The 23,675-nt window shown below is 37.1% G+C and overlaps 1 protein-coding gene across 2 annotated transcripts in view; it reads left to right on the top strand.

The window, feature by feature from the left end:
* BRD3 (bromodomain containing 3) overlaps positions 1–23,088 on the top strand; it is a 54,656-nt gene extending 31,568 nt beyond the window's left edge. For both annotated transcript variants that reach the window (XM_051980292.1, XM_051980293.1), the window contains 6 exons: positions 4,038–4,166; positions 6,765–6,956; positions 11,011–11,252; positions 16,402–16,694; positions 18,263–18,391; positions 19,463–23,088. In XM_051980292.1, the coding sequence (XP_051836252.1) occupies positions 4,038–4,166; positions 6,765–6,956; positions 11,011–11,252; positions 16,402–16,694; positions 18,263–18,391; positions 19,463–19,578 (1,101 nt within the window). In that variant the 3' untranslated portion in view covers positions 19,579–23,088. The remainder of the gene's footprint in view (positions 1–4,037; positions 4,167–6,764; positions 6,957–11,010; positions 11,253–16,401; positions 16,695–18,262; positions 18,392–19,462) is intronic.
* The last annotated feature ends 587 nt before the right edge of the window (positions 23,089–23,675 follow it).

The raw sequence follows: 23,675 nt of genomic DNA, 5'->3' as shown, positions 1-23,675 counted from the left end.
AAACTCACACTCAATTTTCAGCTCATGCTACAGTTTTGATGCCATCAGAAGACTTACTATGTAAGTATGTCAGCCTTAAGAAGAGTCAGGTATTTGGAATTTGTTAGAAGAATGGAATGGCTCAGTCAACAGCATTTATAAAGTACTTACCATATGTTTCAGGCACTGTGCAGCTTATGTGGATTTGGATATCAAATGGGTGAAAAAGTTTCTTCCAAAACAAGTGCAGGCATGATGCCTGTGAAGTCAATGCTAACTCACCAAAGTCAAGTGTTCTTGGGGGTTTCTGCTCTTGTAGCTACAAAAGGCAGCTCATACTGTTTGCAGTCTTGTCTTTGTTACTAGAGCCCTTTAAAAGCAGTGACAATCAAACCACTCTGTCATAGGGTGGTTACTCTTAAAAACCCTTAGCTTGCATTCAATTGTAGAGGTGGGAAAAGAACTCTGGACTTGGAATCAGAGGTCCTAGGTTAGAATTCCAGATTTACCAACTATTAAATGACATTAGGCAAGTCACTTTCTGCAAAATGAGAAAAGTTAGACTAGATGGCTTTTCAGGTCACTTTTGCTATAAAACCATGATTCTCTAATCTCTCAGTCCCAATTCTGTTGACTTTAAAGCCTGGGATAGAGAGCAATATTACTAAATAAGTTAGCATCTCTCCTGCTTTGTCCTTGAAACCCTTTTGCCTTTAGACATGTATGCATATATGTAGTTCTTTTGTTTCTGTGGCTTTTGAGGTGGTACTGCTTTGGAGTAGTGGAGATAGTTTAATTTTACAATTCCATTTTCCATTATTTAGACCAAAAAGATTGACATGTCAGCTAATCCTACTAATTCTTCATCACTCAACACATGTATTTAATGTTTAAGGGTTTGTTCCTAAGCCACAAAAATGTGGAGGATGGTCAAGTTATGACAAGAACCTATGAATTCCAAGGATGCCATGGACGTTTTCAAATGCTATTAGAAGGATCAGAGTTACCTTTGTCATTACCATCCTTACAAGCCCAGGTGGACAATCACAGTTGGACAATCACAGTTGGGTACTAGAAACATCACCAAATTAGTTTTAGGAAGTAATTAATTTTGATGATGGAGTAAAGACAGGAACTTGTCCAATCTCTCCCCCAAACTGCTCCAAATTCCTTTAAGTGATCATTCTGAACAAATTTTAGAGCATGAGAACACCCAAAAAAAAACGGAGTAGAACATTTTCCAGACAAAGGCAACTTAAAAGGCAATAATTGATTTCTCTTCCCCACTCCAGTCCCCCTATCCCTCCTTTATACTTTTTTGCTGTATGAATTTTTCTGGGCATTTGTTATTGCACTGATTATCAGTGGGATAATGAGTAGGTTTTGAGTTTAGACCAAAATAAAATGTCTTTTACCATAACTTTTTCTAGGGATTTGATTTGCCTTAGAAGCAAGGATAAGAAAATTTTGGAAAGTAAACTTTTCTATTCTAATTGGTTTTACAAAGCTTTAGATCTTTAGTTATGATGTAAGAAAATGGACTGGCACATATTCTTTGCTATCCCTCCCCCCCCAGCCAATGAAACCAAATGAAAACAATGCATAAGCCATATTTATTAATTATGGTCTCAAAACCAGAAAGCTCAAAGAGAAAATCTAATCTTTGCTTTGTGATATGACGATTTTTTTTAAAAAATTGAGATCTCAGTGGCAAAACATAAATTTATAATCTAAGGAGGGGAAACTCAGTCTGTGGTTATGGTCTAGATTTGAGTTTAAATTCTAAAGGAATTTTTGTCTGGTGTGTGAAATCCATGAAAGCTATGTAGTAAAATTCTGAGATTTTTGCAAGCATCAACTCTGAGGGGGGAAAAGGGGGGGGTTATATGCATATGGCACCAGAAATCATAGGTGCAATTTTCATAACCAGACTGTGGCATAAGTCCAGAATTTTTGCCTATATTAAAACAATATGGAAATGTTCAACTCAATACATAATTCAATTATATCTGCTTCATTTGCCTTTTAAATCATATAATCCTAGATTTGGAAAAGATCTTAGAGAACATTTAGCAAATTCTCTACTCTAGTGTCCGTGATGAGTGGTTATATAGCCTTTTCTTAAATACTTTTAGTGACTACGAGCACAAAGGCTCCCTAGGCAGTCTGTTTCATTGTTGGATAGCTCTTTCCTTGTCAGGAAGTTCTCCCTTATATTGATCCAAGATATGCCTGCCTATAATTTCTGGCAGGTTCTAGTTCTGCCCTTAGAAACCACAAAAATAAACCTTATCTCTTTTCCACATGACATTGATTTAGTCATGTAAAGATAGCTGTCATGTTCTACACAGCTTTATCTAGCACTCTACAAGTTTTGTTATTCATAAATTTTTTAATTCTGTCTGCATATTTTTAATCCCAAGCCCGGTTATCCCCTTACTATTATATTCCTGGTACTACTACTCTCTCCACCAATCATTAGGTACGCAGTGCAGACTCACTTTAATGGTCATTTAAGCTAAATGTAAAGATATTTTTTGCTAAAGATTGATCATACCAATAAAATAAGCATGAGTCTTTTGGGGAGGAGGGAAGGAGGAAGTAATCTATGCTAACTACCATGTCTCTAATGCTTCTAAGAGTACAGCAAATCAAGAGTTTATGACTCTTAATTCACAGATTGTTTTTGAAATCTTTTAGCCAATCAGAAAGTTTGGTTTTTCTAAAAGTATTATAGAAATCTGTCATTTGGATTTGGTATCTGTTCCTATTGGTATCCCTCAGTGACTCTTACAGCCTCCTTAAAGGTAGACAGTAAGATGGATTTCCAAAAAAACAAACTGTTTGCCTGTTAATTTTATAACAACCAGAGGTGGTTTGCTCTGCAGGCAAAATCACAATTTAGAGAGACAAATGCTTGGGTAAGAGAATCCAATAAAGGCCATGCTAATGGCATGCTAGGAGTGCTTCTATAGTTCTCTGCAGTACTTGATCCTGACCATTTCCTTCATCTCGCCTTCAGATTCAGGAATTTTTTTCTAAACCTGAGATTCCCAGCCCTGCTCTTAATTTCCCAGGATTTAGACTCTTATTTATTCCCCCCTTTTGGGGGAGGTTTAGGGGAGTATATTTACAATATCTAATAGAGCTGGGCTATATAACACTTTTCCTTTGAAAATAGGTGCTGTCATCTAATACATGATATAATGAAATTTTCCTGGGTCTGAAGATTCCAATTCTGTAAAATTAATTATGTATGACTTTATTAATTCTGTAAGTTTATATATAATTCTACAAAACTAGTTGATTCAAAGAAGATATATTAATGTATTAGCTAATTCAAGCTAAAACAAATTTATCACTGTCAATTGAAAAAAAAATATCTTGTGATAAATCTTACCGTAAAAGTATAAAAATGATTTTATGAGTTCTTAGTATCACAGTAAACTTTGTCAGGGTTGTCATGTTTTATATTTGTAAATCTATAGTCTTAACAAAACTTAGGAAGAATTAATTTCTTGCTATTTTACTTAGAATTAAACCTTTTTTTTATTTTGTGAAAGACCAGAAAGGATAGTCTACTAGTCTTTCTTTTGAAATACTGAAATACAATTGTCAGGGAGCCAGATTAACATAAAATCTTTCTTTTTTTTTTTTATTTTGAGAAATCACTTGATAGATTGATCTTTGTCCTGGGTAGAGTCAGAAGAAATGGGGTCCTAGTCCTGATTCTATGCTTGAATAATTGTTTTATTTGATTGGCTTAGAACAAGATCTTTGACATCTCTGAATCTTGCTTTCTCCATTGCAAACTGAAGATAATATTTAGTCTTTCCTTATGCTACTAGAATGTGACAAATATGAACTGATAAGTAACCATTTTATTTCTGTTAACTTGGATACATTATACGTGAATACAGATATGTAGCTATAATAATACAGAAACACATGTATACATCTAAACACTGCACTCTTGGAGCACCTCAGAAAAGAGACTATAAAATCAAGACAATCAATTAATTGCACACATTTACCCTGTTTTGATTGTATGTTTACAGAAGAAAATGGACAGCCGTGAGTACCAGGATGCACAAGGCTTTGCAGCTGATATACGGTTAATGTTCTCCAATTGCTACAAGTACAATCCTCCAGACCATGAGGTGGTGGCCATGGCCAGGAAACTTCAGGTAAATCCATCTATAAAGGTATCTCTTTCCCTGAAGAATCAAACAAAAGCAGCCTTCTTCTCATCCTCTCACCTCTCTAGGCTGAGGAAGAATATGTGTATTATGCATCCATAGATCTAAGCTTTGGGAGACATTTAATCTGCCTATGCTTGGATTGTAGACTGAATAGCTAAGCAAAACTCTGGTGCTTCTGAGCTGATAAAGCTCAGGAAAGGCTGAAAAATGCCAAAAGTTTAAGTTGTTAAATATATCAGTTGGTATAAAGGTTGATACCAAATTGCTATTTAAAATAGGACTGTTGGCCTCAGGAAGCTATCAGTCTAGTTGTAAAGAATCAGAAGACACTGTACAATGTATGATATAAGCAAAAGAGAAAAGCCTTTGCTCACTATAGCGATAAATAACATACCTCTTAACTTGTCTGATGCTTCATTTTGCTTGTCCATAAAAGACTAATAGTATTTGGTCCTATCCATCTCATCAGGTTGTTGTGGGGAAATTGCTTTGTAAACTTCAAAGAGCCATTTAAATGTATTGTCACTTTGATTTATAGAAAATTTCATCATTGCCAAGGAAGTGGCATCCAAAACCAAAAGGGCAACTCCTTATTTAAAAATACCTTAAGTTTTAAAGGAATTTGAATTTTGAGGTGTGAGAGCGGAGAAAATATTCTCAGGTTGTCCTTCCTTGCTCTCTTTAAATTAAATAGTCTTTGTAGTACTAGCCTATCCACTCTTTAGGATCTTTTGCTAAGCCCTTATATTTCAGTTTCCATCTCTTTATGGACAGAGGAAATTAAAAACATTGTTAAGCTAGGATAGTGTGATGGCTGGAATACTTTCCATGTTTTCCCTAAATTTGAACCATAGCTTCCTTATATTAGATAACAACTTTTTACCCAAATTTGGCCATAGCTTTCTTACATTAAATTACACAACCTTTTATCTCTTGAACTTGGTGGAAAAATTGACAGCACAGCACATATAACAATATTACTTAAAACCTGGCTCTGCCCAGAAAAACATACCCCAAACTACCCTCTTTTCATAATTGTATTCTACTGTTGGTGGATTTTCTCTCCTAAGCACTTTGTTAATGCAATAATGTTTGGCTTTAAGGAAAGAAAACACAATTTTGGTAATTTGTCATTATATACTAGGTAGGGGCAGGAAGGGGACTGATGTGCTGAGTGCATGCAAGATTTTCAGCCAATAATTGTAGTTGATTGATCCTAAGGGAAGAGAGACACTAACTTGGTTGTGTGACTAATATAGACCAAATGACATTTTGAAGAGTTGAAAAGGTAGTTGAAATAATCAGGGGAGGTTTTTAATTCTGTGGAAAGTGCTCATTAGTAGTAGGTCCAAAGAAGCAAATTAATTGTAATTACTAATGAACATAATTAGTTGTTACAATGGCTAGTTATAAAAACTGAATGGTAGAAATCAGATTCCAATGCTTTTGCAAAGGAAATGTTTTCAGTTTGATTTAAGGAGGAGAAATAGCAATTTTTAAATTTAGAAATGACTGGATTCTGCAGAAGTCCCAAAGTCAGTACCTAAGTTAGGGAATGAGGGCTGATAGTGATAGATGGTTGTATTGCAAGCATAGGTTTTCTTATCCTATAACTCTCTCACTGAACTTTCGTCATTTTCTTCTCAAATAGCCCCAAGGGATCTCAGTGCTGCCCCAATGGCATAGACTAAAAACACTTCTTCCACTTGGAAGGAGGAAAGCTGAAATTGGAATGTGATTAAAATATCTGAAACCATGAAGGACATAGAGAGGGGAAGAACACACACTTGTTCACCAAGCCTTGTATTATGGGATCCATTTAAAGTAAAAGGACAGAGCTGTAGGACAGGCAGAAGTATGTCTTCTCTGATACATCAGGATGGTGAGAAACTCTATAACTCTTTACCCAGATAGAATGTTCAAGCAAAAAAAAAAAAAAAAAGTAAATTAGTTTGAGAAGGCTTCAGTTGCTTTTGTGAGTGACCAGTTTTTGTAGCAGGTTATTAAGAGCAGATGGAAGGTAAGCTCACTGAGGCTGGGCAGCATATCTAGTTTCACAGGGCCCTGCTCATACTAGATCCTAAGTCATGAATAAATGGTTTTAGCACCTCCTACCCCTTAAACTGACATCTTTTAAGGCAACTCTTAGCTTCCCTATAATCATCCTTGGGTGTCCCTCTCAGAGACAGGATCATCTTAAGCTGGAGGGACCTTGGTTCTGACACAGAGGACACCTGTTGATTTTAAGAGTGAGTTAGGGGCGCAGCTAGGTGGCGCAGTGGATAGAGCACCAGCCCTAAAGTCAGGAAGACCTGAGTTCAAATCTGGCCTCAGACACTTAATATGTCCTAGCTGTGTGACCCTGGGAAAGTCACTTAACCCCAATTGCCTCAGCCAAAAAAAAAGAGAGATCAATTATTTAGCTAAGCACAGAGAGGAGGCCATCAGGTTGAGCTGTTCAGTGTGTTAGAGAGATGGTTCAGAGAAAACTGAACCAGAGTAACAAGAACTCCAACTCCAAAGTGGGGTTATGGTAGGCCTCTGCTACCTTTTGAAACAATCCTTTTGCTGATAATTCTGCAGGATGTGTTTGAGATGAGGTTTGCAAAAATGCCTGATGAACCTGTGGAGGCCCCCCCTCCGGCACCCCCAGCTGCACCTGTTGTCAGTAAAAGCACGGAGAGCAGCCATAGCAGTGAGGAGAGTTCCTCTGACTCGGATAGTTCAGATTCGGAAGAAGAGCGAGCAACCAGACTGGCAGAACTCCAGGAACAGGTGGGACACATGTCATTGCTTCTTAGAAACTTCCCAGAAAGATAGTGAAAGGAGGTGTGTGAAAGAGTGTGTGTGTGCGAGAGAGAGATAGATTTTCAGTGTACAATTGGAAATGAGTTATATTTTTTCTTAAACCAAGCTTATTTTGGAAACTTGATAAAATTTGAGTCCTTTGAGAGAAAAGATGCTTTTATTTTTTGGCTTCTTGTCCCTAGTAACTAGCACCATTTCTGGCACAGACTTAATAAATACTTGTGCATTGATATCTTGTGGAATATCTGAATCCCTTCCTTATTAGGTATGAAATCTAGGTAAACAGAGCAGCATTACACTAAGATGATCTGATTAGAGAGTAGTTTATTGAATAATTTACACTCTTAAATGAACATACTAATGTATAAATCTTGAAATCCATGTGATTACCATTCATTGGATCCCATTCTTTATCTTCCTCAAGGAAATATCCAGAGAGGAGTATTTTCAGAGATTATTTAGACATGTTTTCTGTATATTTTACCTAGTTGAAAGCATGGTATAGTAAATAGAATGGACTTGGAATCAGGAAGACCTGGATTCAAATTCCACCTCCAACACTTACTAGCTATATGACTATCAACAAATTACTTAATCTCTCTGAGCATTACTTTCTTCATCTGTAAAAAGGGAATAATAATAGTCATGGTAACCTACTTCACAGAATTGTTGTGATGTTTATGAAACAATGTAGCAAAATGCTTTGCAAATCTTAAGTGTTAATTCTGGGGTGCTAGTGGCGCAGTGGATCAAGTGCCTGATGTGGAGTCGGGAAGACTCATCTTCCTGAGTTCAAATGTGGCCTCAGACACTTCCTAACTGTGTGAGCCCTCTGTTTGCCTGTTTTGTCATCTGTCAAATGAACTGAAGAAGGAAATGGCAAACCATTCTAGTATCTTTGCTAAGAAAACACTTAATGGGAGATCACAAAGAACTGGACAAAAATGAAATCACTAAACAACATCTGTTGTTACGGGTTTTAAAAATTATTATTATAAAATAATTTACCAAAAAAAGTGACTAAGGTAGTAAATAATATACTGGCATTCGTTTTCTGCCAGCAATTTTTCCTCTGCTAGTTAACAGTATTAAGATTTAATTACCAGGGCAGCTAGGTGGTGCAGTAGTTAGAGGACCAGCCCTGAAGTTAGGAGGACCTAAGTTCAACTGTGACCTCAGACATTTAACACTTCCTAGCATGTCACTTAACTCCAACTGCCTCAGGAAAAAAAAAAAGACTTAATTACCCACTCCCTGACAGTCAGCTCTACCAATGGTCCTCAGCCATTTCCCAATTTGATTAATTAAATAATCATTTAGTAAACACCAACTATATGCAAGATATTGTCTCTAGATCCTGTATTTGCAAAGACATAAATGAAAGTCTCTACTCTTATAGAACTTAAAATTTAGGGAGGGAATATAATGCAGAGATAAATAAATGAAAATGGTTGTGGAGGAAGGTAGGGGAGACAGTACTAAAGACTTGGAGGAATCAGAAAAGACCTTGTAGAGGAACTGGAATTTAGAGACTCCAATAGATGAAAGTGAAGAAGGGAATATTCTGGGCTTGGAGGACACTTTGTGTTACTCCCCCACCTCCCCAATTGAATCAGTGAAACTAATATATTCTCCACCATTATTACAGCCTAAAAAGCCTCTCATTGTTTATCAGGGACTATTATTTAGGCTGTGCTAATAAGCCCAATGTGGTTTCTCCATTGGCAGGGTATGAATCAATAACCACAACTTACATCTTTGAAATATGTTGGGGAGATGGAGAAAACCTGGTAATTGTTATCAGTAGCAGTCATTACATGGGTTACCATAGGGGATAGGCCTAAAGGGTGCTTAATCTGCAGGCCACAGAGGGATGCCTGCCCAGCCTTCTACAAACCACATTCAGAAAGGTCATGGGAAGCTGACTCAAGCCCTTGGTTATATTTACTCATTTATATTTTTGACCGATAATGCATGATTTACAGTTCTTTGCTTATAACCTGGCAAGGTGATCTTTGCAGGATAACTTTCCTCACTGTGCTTTTCCTGCTTTGTATTTGTAAATCATTCAGTGCTACGTTAACGTGAGTTCTTAGACCAATTACCCTGAGCAGTTATTGGCCACGTTGTCTCCTATCATAAAGATTTTTTTTTTTTTAAAGCAAAGAACAGCTTAGGTGATTCCGAGGATAGGGTGCCAGTCCTGAAGGCAGAAACACTTATTTTTCTGAGTTCAAATCTGGCCTCAGACATTTACTAGCTGTGTGATGCTGGGCAAGTCACCTTATTGCCTTAGTTTTTTCATTTGTAAAGTGACCTGGAGAAAAACATTGGCAAGCTACTCCACTATCTTTGCCAAGAAAACCTTAAATGGGGAACAGTCAGATATAACTGAAGAAAATGACTGAACACATATACTTTCTTTTTTTTTTTTAATTTTATTTTATTTAATAATAACTTTGTATTGACAGAATCCATGCCAGGATAATTTTTATACAACATTATCCCTTGCAATCGCTTATGTTTCGTTTTTTCCCCTCCCTCCATCCACCCTCCCCCCTCCCCCAAGATGGCAAGCAGTCCTATATATGTTAAATATGTTGCAGTATATCCTAGATACAATACATATTTGCAGAACCGAACAGTTCTCCCGCTGCACAGGGAGAATTGGATTCAGAAGGTAAAAATAACTCGGGAAGAAAATCAAAAATGCAAATAGTTCACATTCATTTCCCAGTATTCCTTCTTTGGGTGTAGCTGTTTCTGTCCATCATTTATCCATTGAAACTCAGTTAAGTCTCTTTGTCATAGAAATCCACTTCCATCAGAATACATCCTCATACAATATCGTTGTCAAAGTGTATAATGATCTCCTGGTTCTGCTCATCTCACTTAGCATCAGTCCATGTAGGTCTCTCCAAGCCTCTCTGTATTCATCCTGCTGGTCATTCCTTACAGAGCAATAATATTCCATAACATTCATATACCACAATTTACCCAGCCATTCTCCAATTGATGGGCATCCATTCATTTTCCAGCTTCTAGCCACTACAAACAGGGCTGCTACAAACATTTTGGCACATACAGGTCCCTTTCCCTTCTTTAGTATTTCTTTGGGGTATAAGCCCAATAGAAACACTGCTGGATCAAAGGGTATGCACAGTTTGATAACTTTTTGGGCATAATTCCAGATTGCTCTCCAGAATGGCTGGATTCGTTCACAACTCCACCAACAATGCATCAGTGTCCCCGTTTTCCCACATCCCCTCCAACATTCATCATTATTTTTTCCTGTCATCTTAGCCAATCTGACAGGTGTGTAGTGATATCTCGGAGTTGTCTTAATTTGCATTTCTCTGATCAATAGTGATTTGGAACACTCTTTCAACACATATACTTTCAAAGCAAGTTGTAGAGAGAGATCATTGCTTTCAGTTATGACCTGAAGAGGGGGGGAATATAGGTCATGCCTCAGGCAGACCTTCTTGATGAGGAGAGTATTAGATTGCTTCAGTCCTAAAACCAGTGATTGAACCTGCTTTACCTGCAGATGTGTACGGCTCAGAGAGTCTTATCTATTTAGGATAGGTTTGATGCATTTCTGCCTAAGGCAGAGAAACCTCAATAATAAAAGAAACTTATTTATTATTTTAAGGTTTACAAAACATTTTCCTCTGAATAACTCTTTGTTAGGTAATTAGAACTGTTTTATCCTGTTTTTACAGATGAGGAAACTGAAAATTCCAAAAGGCAACTAGTTATTCTGTGGGTGACACAAATAACAAGCAGGGAGCCAGTATTTAAACTTAGATCTCCTGGCTCCTGAGTCTTAAGTCCTTTACACTACCTCATTCTGGATATAGGGGGCTTTTGAAAGGGGTATTTAGCCTGAGAATTCTCAAAATTTACAATGCAATTTCCCATTTGACTTACTTTTCCCCATAGACTTTTGCTAGTATCTCTCCTGAATAAATGCTCTCTTGTTCCCTGCTCTCATTTTCTCCTGGGTGTTGTCTTTCAGCTGAAGGCAGTGCATGAGCAGCTAGCTGCTCTGTCACAGGCGCCCGTGAATAAACCAAAGAAAAAAAAAGAGAAAAAAGAGAAAGAGAAGAAAAAGAAGGACAAGGAGAAAGAGAAAGAGAAGGAGAAGCACAAGGTGAAGGCCGAGGAGGAAAAAAAAGCAAAGGTGGCTCAGCCGACCAAACAAACCCAGCAGAAGAAAGCACCAGCTAAAAAGGCCAACAGTACAACAACAGCAAGCAGGTATGTTCCAATAGAATTGTGTTCTCCAATATAAGTCTGGTGTCTGGGCATCAAGACCAGTGGCATTTATCTTTGCCCAGGCAATCTTGAGGTGCTCATCATTCTTTGGAGCTTGAAGAAGCTGGTGAATTTCCTTATGATTGCTTATCCATAGACAATTTTCTTTAGGAGTTCAAGTTCAGCTGAATAAGCCTTATTAAATGCCTGTTGTGTACCAAAAAATCATGTGAAGAACTGGGGGTAGAAAGACAAAATATTGAGCTTATCTTTATTTTTTCCCACCTTAATTTTAATTTAATATTTTATTTTTTCAAATACATGCAAAAATAGTCTTCAACATTCACTCCTGCAAAATCTTGTGTTCCAATTTTTTCTACCTCCCCTTCTCTCTCCTCACCCCCCCACCAAGATAGCAAACAATTATAGTTTAAACATGTGCAGTTCTTCTAAAAAATATTTCCATACTCATCATGCTGTGCAAAAAAAATGAGGTCAAAGAGGAAAAAAAGATGAGAAAAGGGGGGAAAATAAGCAAACAACAAAAAAGGTGAAAATAGTTTGCTTTAATCCACATTCAATCTCTATATTCTTTCTCTGTATGTGGATAGCATTCTCCATCACAAGTCTATTGGAATTGCCTTGAAACACTGCAATTTTGAAAAGGAACTTATCTTCTGGCATTTGATTTTTAAACGGATAAGTAAATACTTGATAATTTGAGGATGGAGAGGACAGCAACAACTATAGGGAGTCAGGAAAGGCTTCTCATATAAGTTGGCACCTTAGTTGAACCTGGAAGGAGGCAAGAGGATTCTGAGAGGTAGAGGTGAAAAGGAGGTGTAGTACATTCTAGAGACAAGAGTTAGTTTCAGGGGAGGAGGCTGCAGATTGAATTTAATGACCAGCATAGTCCAGTTTAAGTCTAACATGGTGTGTGTGAAGGACAATCGTATTGTTAAGCAGGTATATGACAAGGCTCTAGATCTGTGCCTTCAGAGGATTATTTTGGAAGCTCTGTGCAGAGTGGAGAATCATAGGGAGAGAATAAGAAAAGAGAGTTAAGAAGTATAGTTGAGGCTCTGAACTAGAGTAGTTGTCGTGTGTGGAGAAAAGTGAATGAATGTGAGTTTGTGGAGGAAGAATTGGTAGGACTCAGTAGCCAGTTGGATATGGGGAGTGAGAGAGAGAGGAGTCAAAGAAAACTCTACTATTTCAAATCGAGATGATCAGAATGAAGATGTGATCTTGACAGAGATAGAGGGAAAGTTTGGAAGAAAAGAACATTTAGGGAGGAAGATGAGAGCTCCCTCTTTGGACATAATTGAATTTGAAGTACCATTGGGTTAAACTGAAATGGAGTGAGAACCAGGCCTGTAGTTGAGAGGTGAAGTTACAGCTGGATAAAAAGATTTGAAAGTTAGCTAAATGGAAATGATAAATGAACATAAGGGCAGAGATGAGGCTACCAAAGAAGAGAATATAAAGAATAGAAGTGAGCCTGGAATAGATGCTTGGGAGAAAAAGCTACTTACGGAGCATGACAAAATGATGATCCATCCAAGAAAACTGGGAAATGGGCAAGAAAATGAACTGAGATCTCTCAGTCAAGAAGGCCAAGGAAGGAGAGAAAGTCCAGGAGGAGAGGGATTAGTGGTTTATAGTATATTAGAAGCTGAAAAATAGTGAAGGAAAAGGAAAATGAATAAACCTATCAGATATTTGACACAATAGATTCATTTGAATGGTAGACTACAAAGAGGAGAGAAATTAGTGGGTGGTAAGAAAGTAGAGGCAGCAAATGTAGATATTTTCTAGGAAGTTAATAATGAAAATATATATGTATATATATAATATTTTCATATTTGAAAGATATAGAATGATAGGTTGAGGGAATAACAGGGTGGGTTTTTTTAAATTATGGAGCTAATGAACAGATTTATAAATAGCAGAGAGGACTGAGAGATTGAAATATGGAGGCATAGGAGGAAAGAATGAGTTCAATGACACAAGTGGAGGGAGCTCTCTTGGCAAAGAGAGAGCTTACTTCCTCCTCTGACACTGAAGCAGAGGAGGAGAGAAGAGCTGATCAAGCTGGGTTTTGAGATGTAGAATAGATGAGGCAAGGGAACTCATGATTCTGGCCTTATAGGAAATAAAGTTCATCTTAATTAGAGAGCTGGCAGTGAGGGAGTTTAGGGACTTGAATAAAGAGTAGAAGTTTTCAAACATTCATTCTGGGGAATGTTGTAGAAATAAGTTAGAAAAGAATGAATGGGTAGCTGAGTAGAAGTGAGAACAATAGAGTAATTTGACCAGAGAAATATCATGAATTTGTATTGGAGCTATATAGCACAGTTGCATACTTTCTTTCTCAAGCAACATTCAGCAACTCAAAGAGTAGTTGCAGAGAAGGTGAGTAGTGGATGATACTCAGGGTTGAAAATTAATAGGGCTTGAATATTGGTAATAAAAGGGGTCAGAGCATTCAAGTATGGAGGAAAGTACACAGTTGAACTGGATAACTGGCCAAGACAGTGAAGGGAGGACAAAGAGATGAGACATGATGGACTAGAAGAACAGAGAGGGCCTGAGGGACTGGCAGTGAAGGATACAGAAAATAATTACCCAACATCACATAAGTGGCAGAGCCAGGATTGAAAATGGGAGCTTGGTTATTTCCAAATTCAGTGCTTTTCCCGTTGTAAAACAGATGCTTCTTTGTAAACTGTTTATTGACACAATTCTGATCATGGCAACTGCCAACCTATAGGAATTCATAGATAGCTAGAGAGTTTAGAAGTTTCATGTATAGATGAATGTGATTTTGTTTGTTTTGTTGTCTTGGTGCCCCTTTTTAGATCAAGGATTAGAATAAAGAAGAAAGGGCAATAGTCCTTTTCTTTTGATTCAATTAATATTACATCATGGTCCATTTTCATCTAAGTGGCTAGGTCATATAAATACCTTTGTAGAGGAAAAAGATATGTGTGATGGATAAAAAAGGCTGTGCTTGAAGCTAGGAAGCCCTGGCTTCAAGACCTCTGTATTCTGGGTGAGTTACTTCTTAGCATTCTCAAACTGCTCTCAAAGCAATAAATCACAGAGAGGGTGCTAGCTGGGATACCAGAAAGAGTTTTCTCACCTGGGAATTTTCATATCCTAGAGAAATCACAAGTATAGTCCTTTTTCCTGTGAAAACAGTTATAAATGCCTATATAGACAGGTTTTTGTGTATGTTTATACATATTTGTAGACAAGAAGTATGTATGTGTATGTACTTACATATATGATATATATCATATGTATATCCCCATGTAGAGAAACCTATTCTATTTCTAGCCTATTTACCTCAGAAGGTAATGACCCTACTGATCTCAGCTGTTCTTCCAACTCAAACTTTTAGTTTTCTTGGTTTCCATGCTTCCTACAATACAGGATCTTCCTATAGCTATACAGAGGACTCTGCCCCCAGATACAGGAGCTTATAGTCAGTGGAATTTAGCAGAAAGAGAATTGGATGAGATGATTCAGACCTGTTCCAATGATCTTGTAATAATGAGAGCCATTTGCACCCAAAGAAAGAATTGTGGGAACTGAGGGTGGAATGTAGCATCTCACTCTTTTTTGTTGTGGTTTGCTTGAATTTTATTTTCTTTTTCACTTTTTTTTTTAACTTTTTCATCTGATTTTTCTTGTGCAGTAAGATAATTATATAAATATGTATGTCTATTTTGGATTTAACATATTTTTGCTATGTTTAACATATATTGGATTATATGCCATCTATTTTGGGGGGAAGTAGGAGGAAGTGGAGAAAATTGGAACACAAGGTTTTTCAAGGGTCAGTGTTGAAAAAATTCTTTATATATGTTTTGAAAATAAAAAACTTCAATTAAAAAAAAGAGAATTGGATTTCATAGTCACTGGATTGCTACTAACTTGGATTCTCACTACTTCTTTCTCCTCTTTGAGCCTCATCATTAAAATAAAGGGATTGGCATTGAGGATCTTCTAGAGATACTTTCAGCTTAAATCCTTTGACCTATGATCACTCATGCATGTTCCCTTCTATCCACTGACATATAATTTCAGCATAAGCAGATCCTTCACTTCCATGAGGTGAATTAAAAAAAGGAACCAGAAGAGGGGGGATGTGGGTAAAGGAAGAGAAGTTTTCATTTTCCTATCAAGCATGATGAGAAATTTGAAAGTAAAGGAAGCGTCCCATTGCACCACACTGTTAACCATTAGTAGAAGAGTATACACAGGTTAGAGATATTTTACACCAGAAGCATCATGAGGCATCAAAAAGACATGGCAAAAATTAAGGCACATCTAGTTAACAAACAGTAAAGATGGAAAGACTAGAGAAGTCTTTCAAAGAGACCAACAATCAGAATGTTGTGAAGGTGAGCTTGATACTCTTGACAAGGCTTAGTTCCAACCAGAGGTTTATGTATTCTTACATATTTTGTGTGAGGATAGAAATAATACCTGGTGCTAAGTGAAATGAGCAAACCAGGAGATCATTATACACTTCAACAACGATATTGTATGAGGATGTATTCTGAGAAGTGGATTTCTTTGACAAAGAGACCTAACTCAATTTCAATTGATAAATGATGGACAGAAGCAGCTACATCCAAAGAAAGAACACTGGGAAATGAATGTGAACTATTTGCATTTTTGTTTTTCTTCCCGGGTCATTTTTACTTTCTAAATCCAATTCTCCCTGTGCAAGAAAAGAACTGTTCGGTTCTGCAAATATGTATTATATCTAGGATATACTGCAACATATCTAACATATATAGGACTGCTTGCCATCTAGGGGAGGGGGTGGAGGGAGGGAGGGGAAAAAGCGGAACAGAAGCGAGTGCAAGGGATAATGTTGTAAAAAAAAATTACCCTGGCATGGATTCTGTCAATAAAAAGTTATTATAAAAAAAAAAGAAAGAAATAATACCTGGGCTTTGTATCTGACTGAAAAGTGTTATGAAGTAATCACATTAAGATAAGGACTGATGATCCCTGATTATTGATTGGACTGTGTACATCCTCAAGATAAAATATTAAAACAAGGAACTCTGGGAGCATTGGAGTCTAGCCATGTCATTCTGTGGAATGTGTGTTGTGTTTTTTCCACTTCCAGGCAACCTAAGAAAGGTGGAAAACAGACATCTGCCTCTTACGACTCAGATGAGGAGGAAGAGGGTTTGCCAATGACCTATGATGAAAAGCGGCAGCTCAGCCTGGACATCAACCGGCTACCCGGGGAGAAACTGGGCCGGGTGGTCCATATCATTCAGTCCCGGGAACCTTCCCTCAGGGACTCCAATCCTGATGAGATAGAAATTGATTTTGAAACTCTGAAACCCACCACTTTGCGAGAACTGGAGAGATATGTCAAGTCATGTTTACAGAAAAAACAAAGAAAACCATTTTGTAAGTTATTGATTCCCTACTAATTCTCCCTCTCTCACTCTTTCACCCATCTCCCCAGATAGCTCTCATGACCCTGGGGTGACAAACTTTAACATTGCTTTGTTTCAAGAGAAAATGACCAAATGGTTGTGTGCCCTATTCCTCCCCAACATACCCAAACCCTCACAAGAAATCCCATCTCTTTCACTTTTTTTCCTTCTCTTTGCCTTCTTAATGCCTTCTCAGGGTGCTGGCAAGAACTATTCTTGGCTGGCCATAGGGTTAATGTGGAATCTTATTGAATGGTTTTTATTCACCGTGATCTCCATACTGCCCATGAAAACCTGTCTAGCTAATTGGAGCTGAGAGGAGTTTCAGCCCCTACCAGGCTACTCAGCTACTATCTGCTGATGAGTCAATGCTTTTGAATAAAAATGAGGAACTTAGCCATATTTCTGGGTGCCAGAGCGCAGACCTTTCTTGGTATGTGTCAAGAAGCAGGGCTGCTATTTAGGTGGGTAGCTCCTCTATGACCTTAGCAGGTGAAGATTCCCTCCCTTTTCCCTCATTTAGGACTTAAAGTTTGTCTGCCTACATCTGGGCACCTTGAAGAATCCTTACACTGTACCTCCCTTCCCAGCTCCATGACTGTTGACCATGCTGGACTTGCAGAAGCAGTGGCACAAAATCTGGGTTTTGGCTTTTTCTTGTATTGAATATTTCATAACTACTTCCTCGTGGAGGCCAGACCAGTTTTCCGTCTAGTTCGAGATCCTGCTTTTGACTGGGGTCCCAACCAGATGTTTCAAAGGAAGGTCCCCCATGCTGCTCCATGTCGTTCTTCTCCCCTGCTCCCTTTTCCCCTTCCTCTCATGGGAGTCATTGCTTCTTGATCTTGGCTGATGATCAGTGAATGAACGGTCTGGATCACAAGGACTGATGGAGCCTTAGTGGTCCTGGGGAGTGTGAGTACATATTCAACCCATACTATGTCTGTCTGCTAAGACAAAGGTGAACTCATAGAGAATCCTGGGTTATGGTTTCATTTCAGAGGCGGGGAGAAAAAGCAGCAGGTTTGCTCTCATGTGTGTATGCATAGCTGTTTGTTTTCACAAATCAGATTTACAAAATATATGAAGCAACTTAAAGTTTGGGGACAAATGGAAGTTTCTGAACTTGTTAGCTTATTTTTACCAGAGCAGAAAAGATGAATCCACTTTCTGAAACCACAATACAACTATTGACCATTTAATTGTGTGGTAAGTTACCTTTAAACTATGTGGTTTATTACATGAATATTTTTATTTTTTAAGACTCTGAACCCTGACTTTAGAATAAAAGCTACAGAGGAAAGTGAGTTCATTCCAAAGCCCAAACTATTCCTGGGAATCAATTTTTAAGGGACTCTTTGGTTACTCAATCATCCAGAGAGCCCCCTAATGACCATGCAACAACACAACAATGATCAAGTAACTAAAATGGAGTTGTACAGTTCTCGGTCCTGTAAAATGAATATTATCCTTGACAGGCTCTTTTTCTGTACCACTCCTTCCAATGTACAGTCTCAGATATTATATATTCCTTCACAGCTGCAACGGGGAAAAAGCAAGCAGCAAAATCTAAAGAAGAGTTAGCTCAGGAAAAGAAGAAAGAGTTAGAAAAGAGACTACAGGACGTGAGTGGGCAGCTAAATAACAACAAGAAACCTGCTAAGAAAGGTATTTTGGCATTTTTTATTCAGTGAAGAATTTTGTCTTTACTTCAGAGGGTTCTTCTGGGAAACAGCAGGGTGGAAGGAGTGATTGTTAGACCATAGGTAATTTTCATGGCTCAAACCTTTTCTCTATTACTTTTCAGAATTTAAACTGGTGATGAAGCAAAGCAGAAAAGGGGGTTTGGGATGAATTATCAAGAGATAAGGACTTTTCTTATAAGCTTGCTTATATTAGATACCAATTTGTGATTACCAGTAAAATTAAATTGTATTCAGCTTATGATTTGGTGGGAAGTCATAGTACCACTGGAAAAGTATAGATTAAGAATCATTGTGGTGCTTCTGCTTGTCAGATAATGGGATCTGTAAGAGACTATAAAACTTTTTGTCATAAAGACACATAAAAAATGCTTTTATTTTTAAATCCCCAGAGGAGACTCCACCAATTCCCTGTGGATAACTCCTCAGTTAGTGCCAGGGAGTGGGTTCTTTTTATTTAGTTCCTGAAAGGTATGGTTTTCCCCACACCTTTCTTAACTTTCATCTTCAAGGTAAGTAAATGAGCTCCTCAACCTTTCCTTATTTTCTTTTTTCAACTTCTTAGTCCCTTTTTTTAAATAAAAATTTGATTTAGGCTCGTGAAATAAACCCTATCTCAATTCAGGTTTTTATATTCTTCAGATTATGGAGAATAGCTTTGGACAGTGCCCTAGAAAGAGCCTGACAAGAACTGTTAACCATTCCAACCAATTCTATTCTTGTGCAGTCTTTTTTTTAATTTAAGTTCTATGCTTCTTGCCAGAATGTGGTTTGTTTTCTACTGTGTCCTAATAGTTCTCCCATTTTGCATCCTGTGTCCAGTTTTGTGTGTGTGTGTGTGGGGGGGGGGAGTTGGGTTTTTTTTTAACTTATTCATATTAATCATAAGATCAGTAACTTTGAGAACCCTAACTTAAAATAATGGTGCTCTGAATTCAAAAGACACTTGAATAAATGAATGGATGACTTGGATGACTGAATGAATAAATGGCTGAATGAAATGAATGAATTCTAACCCACTATATATTCCCATCAGAAAAATCTGGTTCTGCCCCTTCTGGAGGTCCATCCCGTCTTAGCAGCAGCAGCTCCTCAGAATCTGGAAGCAGCAGTTCAAGTGGATCCAGCTCTGACAGCAGTGACTCAGAATAAACTCTGGACTTTAAAAAAAAATGGACATCGCTCACAATAATAACTCTGCAGTGTTCCCTTCTATGGTTAATATACTACTTTTGTTCCATGGTGTGCAGGTTTTCTTTTTTAATTCAGTGTTATAAATGATATCTTCCAATTTTTGCTTTAATAGGTCAAAGATCTTTTTGTGTGTGTGTGTATTAGACTTTATGAAAAAAGGAGTTGACTCTTGCATAAAGTCTTTTTAATCTTGTCTGAAGCTGAATGCTTGGAGATAGCAAGAACTTCAAATACTAATGATATATATCCATAGAAAAATCTTTTAAGATGTGGTCTAAAGAAGTTCTTGCAAAAATCCCTTTTCTTACATCCAAACCTGGTCTTCAGCCCTAGAAGGACTTTTTAAGGAAATTTCTATAAAACGGTACTGTATCCAAAAGATGTTAGCTTTGGAAATAGTTGTTGTATTTGTTATTAGCACTAGTATTCTTAACCTCAAGTCTACAGTGTAATGAAAATATCCAATGCTATCATCTTTTCCCCCCATAAGTACGCTCATATGGTGGATGATGACAATGTACCTGTTTTATGAGAACCAGGGCTGGGTTGAAGCAAAGGGAAGAGAAGCTACAGCTCCTAACCTGAGAATTGAGCGGATGTGGGAGTGGGAGGATGGGGGAAAAGGGGTGTGGATATTGAATTTTTCAATTCTTGTGACTATGGGAGCTCCTAGGAGGGAACGCCACTGCTGTGTTATGCAGAGTGCAGGTTTCCAAACACTGAAACTTTTACCTCAACACAGAAAAAAAAAAAAAAAAGAAAAAGAGACTTTTTTTTTTTTGTAAGGCTCAGCAATTTTCTATGACAGTCCAGCTTAATGCATAACCTGCACTGCTGCAGCGCACTCCATAACCATTCTCCCTGATTTCATGTATATATAAATACTTTATTTATTAACATCATTGGTCATTTTTGAAAAAAATAACAACAAAGAAACTGCATAAAAATAACAGCAGAAATGCAGACCTTTTTAAATGATTTAAACAAAAGATAAGACTCTGAGACCCTATTTAAATATGTTGGACTTTTAACCTACAGGTGCTACAGTTTCCTGTTGCCTGTGTTGGTGCTCAATCATGTTTATGTACTCTCATTCTTCATCTTCTTCTTGTTCTTCCTTTTCCTCCTCTTCCTACTACTACTACAACTTCTTTTGTTGGGTTCTTTTTGTACAGAGTTTAGAGACTTACAGGTATAGGTAACTTCCAGCTGCAGCACATTTAAAAAAAATTTTTTTTGGTTATTTTGTTTTTCCTTTTTTTCCTTTTTTTTTTTGGTATTTGCCACAGGTCTCTTTAGGGCAGTTTTAAAATAAATCAATTTAGGGAACCCCCAGTTATATAATATAAACTTTGTAATCTGAGAAAAAAATGTATAGTAAATCGAAGTCTTGATTTTTAACTTTTTATTGTAAAATAATAATAATAATATACAGAGTTTAACAGAAGGTTATGTTTTGTTTTTGTCTTTCCAGCAGGCTGCCACACAGCTGTTAGCACAGGGATGCCCAATTTGCCCAGAATGAGGGTCAGGTGTTGCCAGTGGACTAAGAATGAAAGGGTTATGCCCAGCTTGTATAAAAGTTGTAGTCCTTGCCCTGCCCTATCCTGGCCTTTGGCATGATGGTGTGGCCCCCAGAGGCTATGAGGCTCAGGCTTCTAGCAGTGGAGGCAGGAAAATTCTGCCCTCTGGAGACCTAGGCCTATTCAAGTGCTTCTCCTGTATTTGGAGGAGGTTATGGGCCTCTTCACATGCCTTTTTGGCCCCACTTTGGCTTCCTGCTCCAGTGTTTATGCTTTAGCGCAAAAGTTATGTATCAAAGCCTAATTTTCACTTATTTTCATGTAATAAAATCAATGAATTGAGTACTAGATGGGAACTGATATATCTCATTCAGTAGTTGGACTATTTTTTTCATGGATCTCTAAGTGATATCCACCAGCATTTCAGTGGAATCTTCATATGATATGATAATTTAATAGGGAAAAATTTTTTAAAAATCTCTTCTGACTCCACCACCTATCCTTAAGTTTTGTCATACTGTGATGAGGAAATGGATGAAGGAATATCAATTGCTAACTACTGGGTTTTTGGTTTGTTTTGACTTTTTTTTTTTAATTAACATGCAAAAGGGGGAGTACTGAGCCAGTTTACTAAAACTTTTATTCACCTTTGTTCTATTAGAGATAATTTTTTGTTTACCATTTTATAATTTTGCCCTGATTTTCAAAGACATTTTATAAAAAAATTTAAATATATATTTAAACTCTTATTTTGAGGGAATGAATAGACAAATTAAGTCTCACGTGGTATGATTTGTAACAGCTATTAAATACAGAACAAATCACACATTCTAGTGTGAAATATATACCATAAAAATACCAAGAGATGCTGAGAGTAGTGGCTTCTTAAGAGCCCTCCTTTTTTGGCCAGAGAACAGAAAAAAAAAAGTTTCACTTGTGTGGAAAAAAATGAAAGGGGGAAAATCTACATAATTCTAAATATTTGTACAGGTGAGAAATTTCAAAGCATTTCATTATCAGTTTACTTTAAGAGGGCAGGGATATATCTCCTAAGCTAATGAAATTTACTCCTTTATCCAGAAAGAATAGACTTTGTATTTGATGGCAAAGCCAACAAAAAGAACTGTAATTTCATGGTGCTATAGTTTTAAAACTATGTTTTCGCTGTTTGAAACTGCAAAACTTATTTTTTTCCCCTTGATGAGGAGAAGAGGAGAGAACCTCCCAATATACCCAGTATCAGGTTGTGGGTTATTTACCATTTCCTCTGTGGTAAGGAAGACTGTAGTTATCTAATTAGAATCATTCTAGTACTGAAAATTGTAGACCAATATTAAATTTTCACTTTTGGGGAAAGACTATTTTTAAAAGCAGGATGGGGTCAGGGAGGCACTACAAAAAAGCTTTTTAATAAGGGGTCAAAAAAGGATATAAACTATTCTAAAAAATAAATAAAACCATTGAGGCTGTGGGGCAGGCCTTATATAGAATTCATAATTTACTTAGAAAAAAAATTTCTCACACTGGGCAGCATTATCTTGCTTTTAAAATGTAAAGATACATTTTTACAGCATTTACATCTTTTACAATTGTTTGGAGATAAAAGACACAAAACCAATAATGTAGGATTTGACACAGTTTTAGCGCTATTCCGTGATACTGGCATAACACTTCCAGAAAGTTTTTCTTTTTTATATTTAAAATGTTACTTTTCTGTATGATGTGCATGCAAGTTTACCGTAACTCTTTTCTTAAAACTTTTTAGTGCCGTTTCTAGTATATTCCTGTAAATTGTCAGTTACTGAAAATGAGTCAATGTAAAGTAGTTTTAGCTTGTTTATTGCAATGCTGGCCTCAACACAACTGAATAAAAAAAAAAAAAGGTAGCAAGTACTCTTTGATGTTACTGGTAATCATGGACCCTTCTCCTGGGGCATTTGTTTTGTTTTCATAATAAACAGCAACAAAAAAAGTGTTCTCGTACGTATGCTTCTTCATATATCATCTCTCTTCTTCAGTTCCACATCTTTTGATTTCAGTACTTCCAGGATCTGTAACACTATTAAGTGTGGATATTCCATTCATTAATGCAGGTCACCACTACTCTGTATTCTCTGTCATAGTGAATTGCTGTAGTTGAGAAATTTACATGTGGTCAACATGAACTTTAGCCTCTTTGAACTTCAATAGGATGATCCTTGGATAAGAGACAGTCTGTTTGCCAGGTCCCTAAGGTTTTTGTTTTGTTTTTTTAAACTTTTATCTATCCCTGTCAGAGTTAGTGTTCTGACAGTATAAATTCTGAGCATCCAAGTCATTTCCCTACCAAAATGAGATATCAAAAGAAAATGGACATTTATTTAGCAGCACATTTTAACATTTCACTCAATGCTAAAAAAACATGGTTGAGGTGATTAAGAAAGCATACAGTGGATACTTCATTAATGTATCCTTTATATTATCACTTAAAGCTAAATTCTACTATTCCATGTAGAATTAATGGAAGGTTTTTTTTCTCAACTTTAAAAAAAT

Source organism: Antechinus flavipes, chromosome 2, assembly GCF_016432865.1.
Source record: "Antechinus flavipes isolate AdamAnt ecotype Samford, QLD, Australia chromosome 2, AdamAnt_v2, whole genome shotgun sequence".
Taxonomy (NCBI): domain Eukaryota; kingdom Metazoa; phylum Chordata; class Mammalia; order Dasyuromorphia; family Dasyuridae; genus Antechinus; species Antechinus flavipes.
The sequence above is the reverse complement of the archived record's forward strand: the minus strand, read 5'-3'. Positions and strand labels throughout refer to the sequence as shown.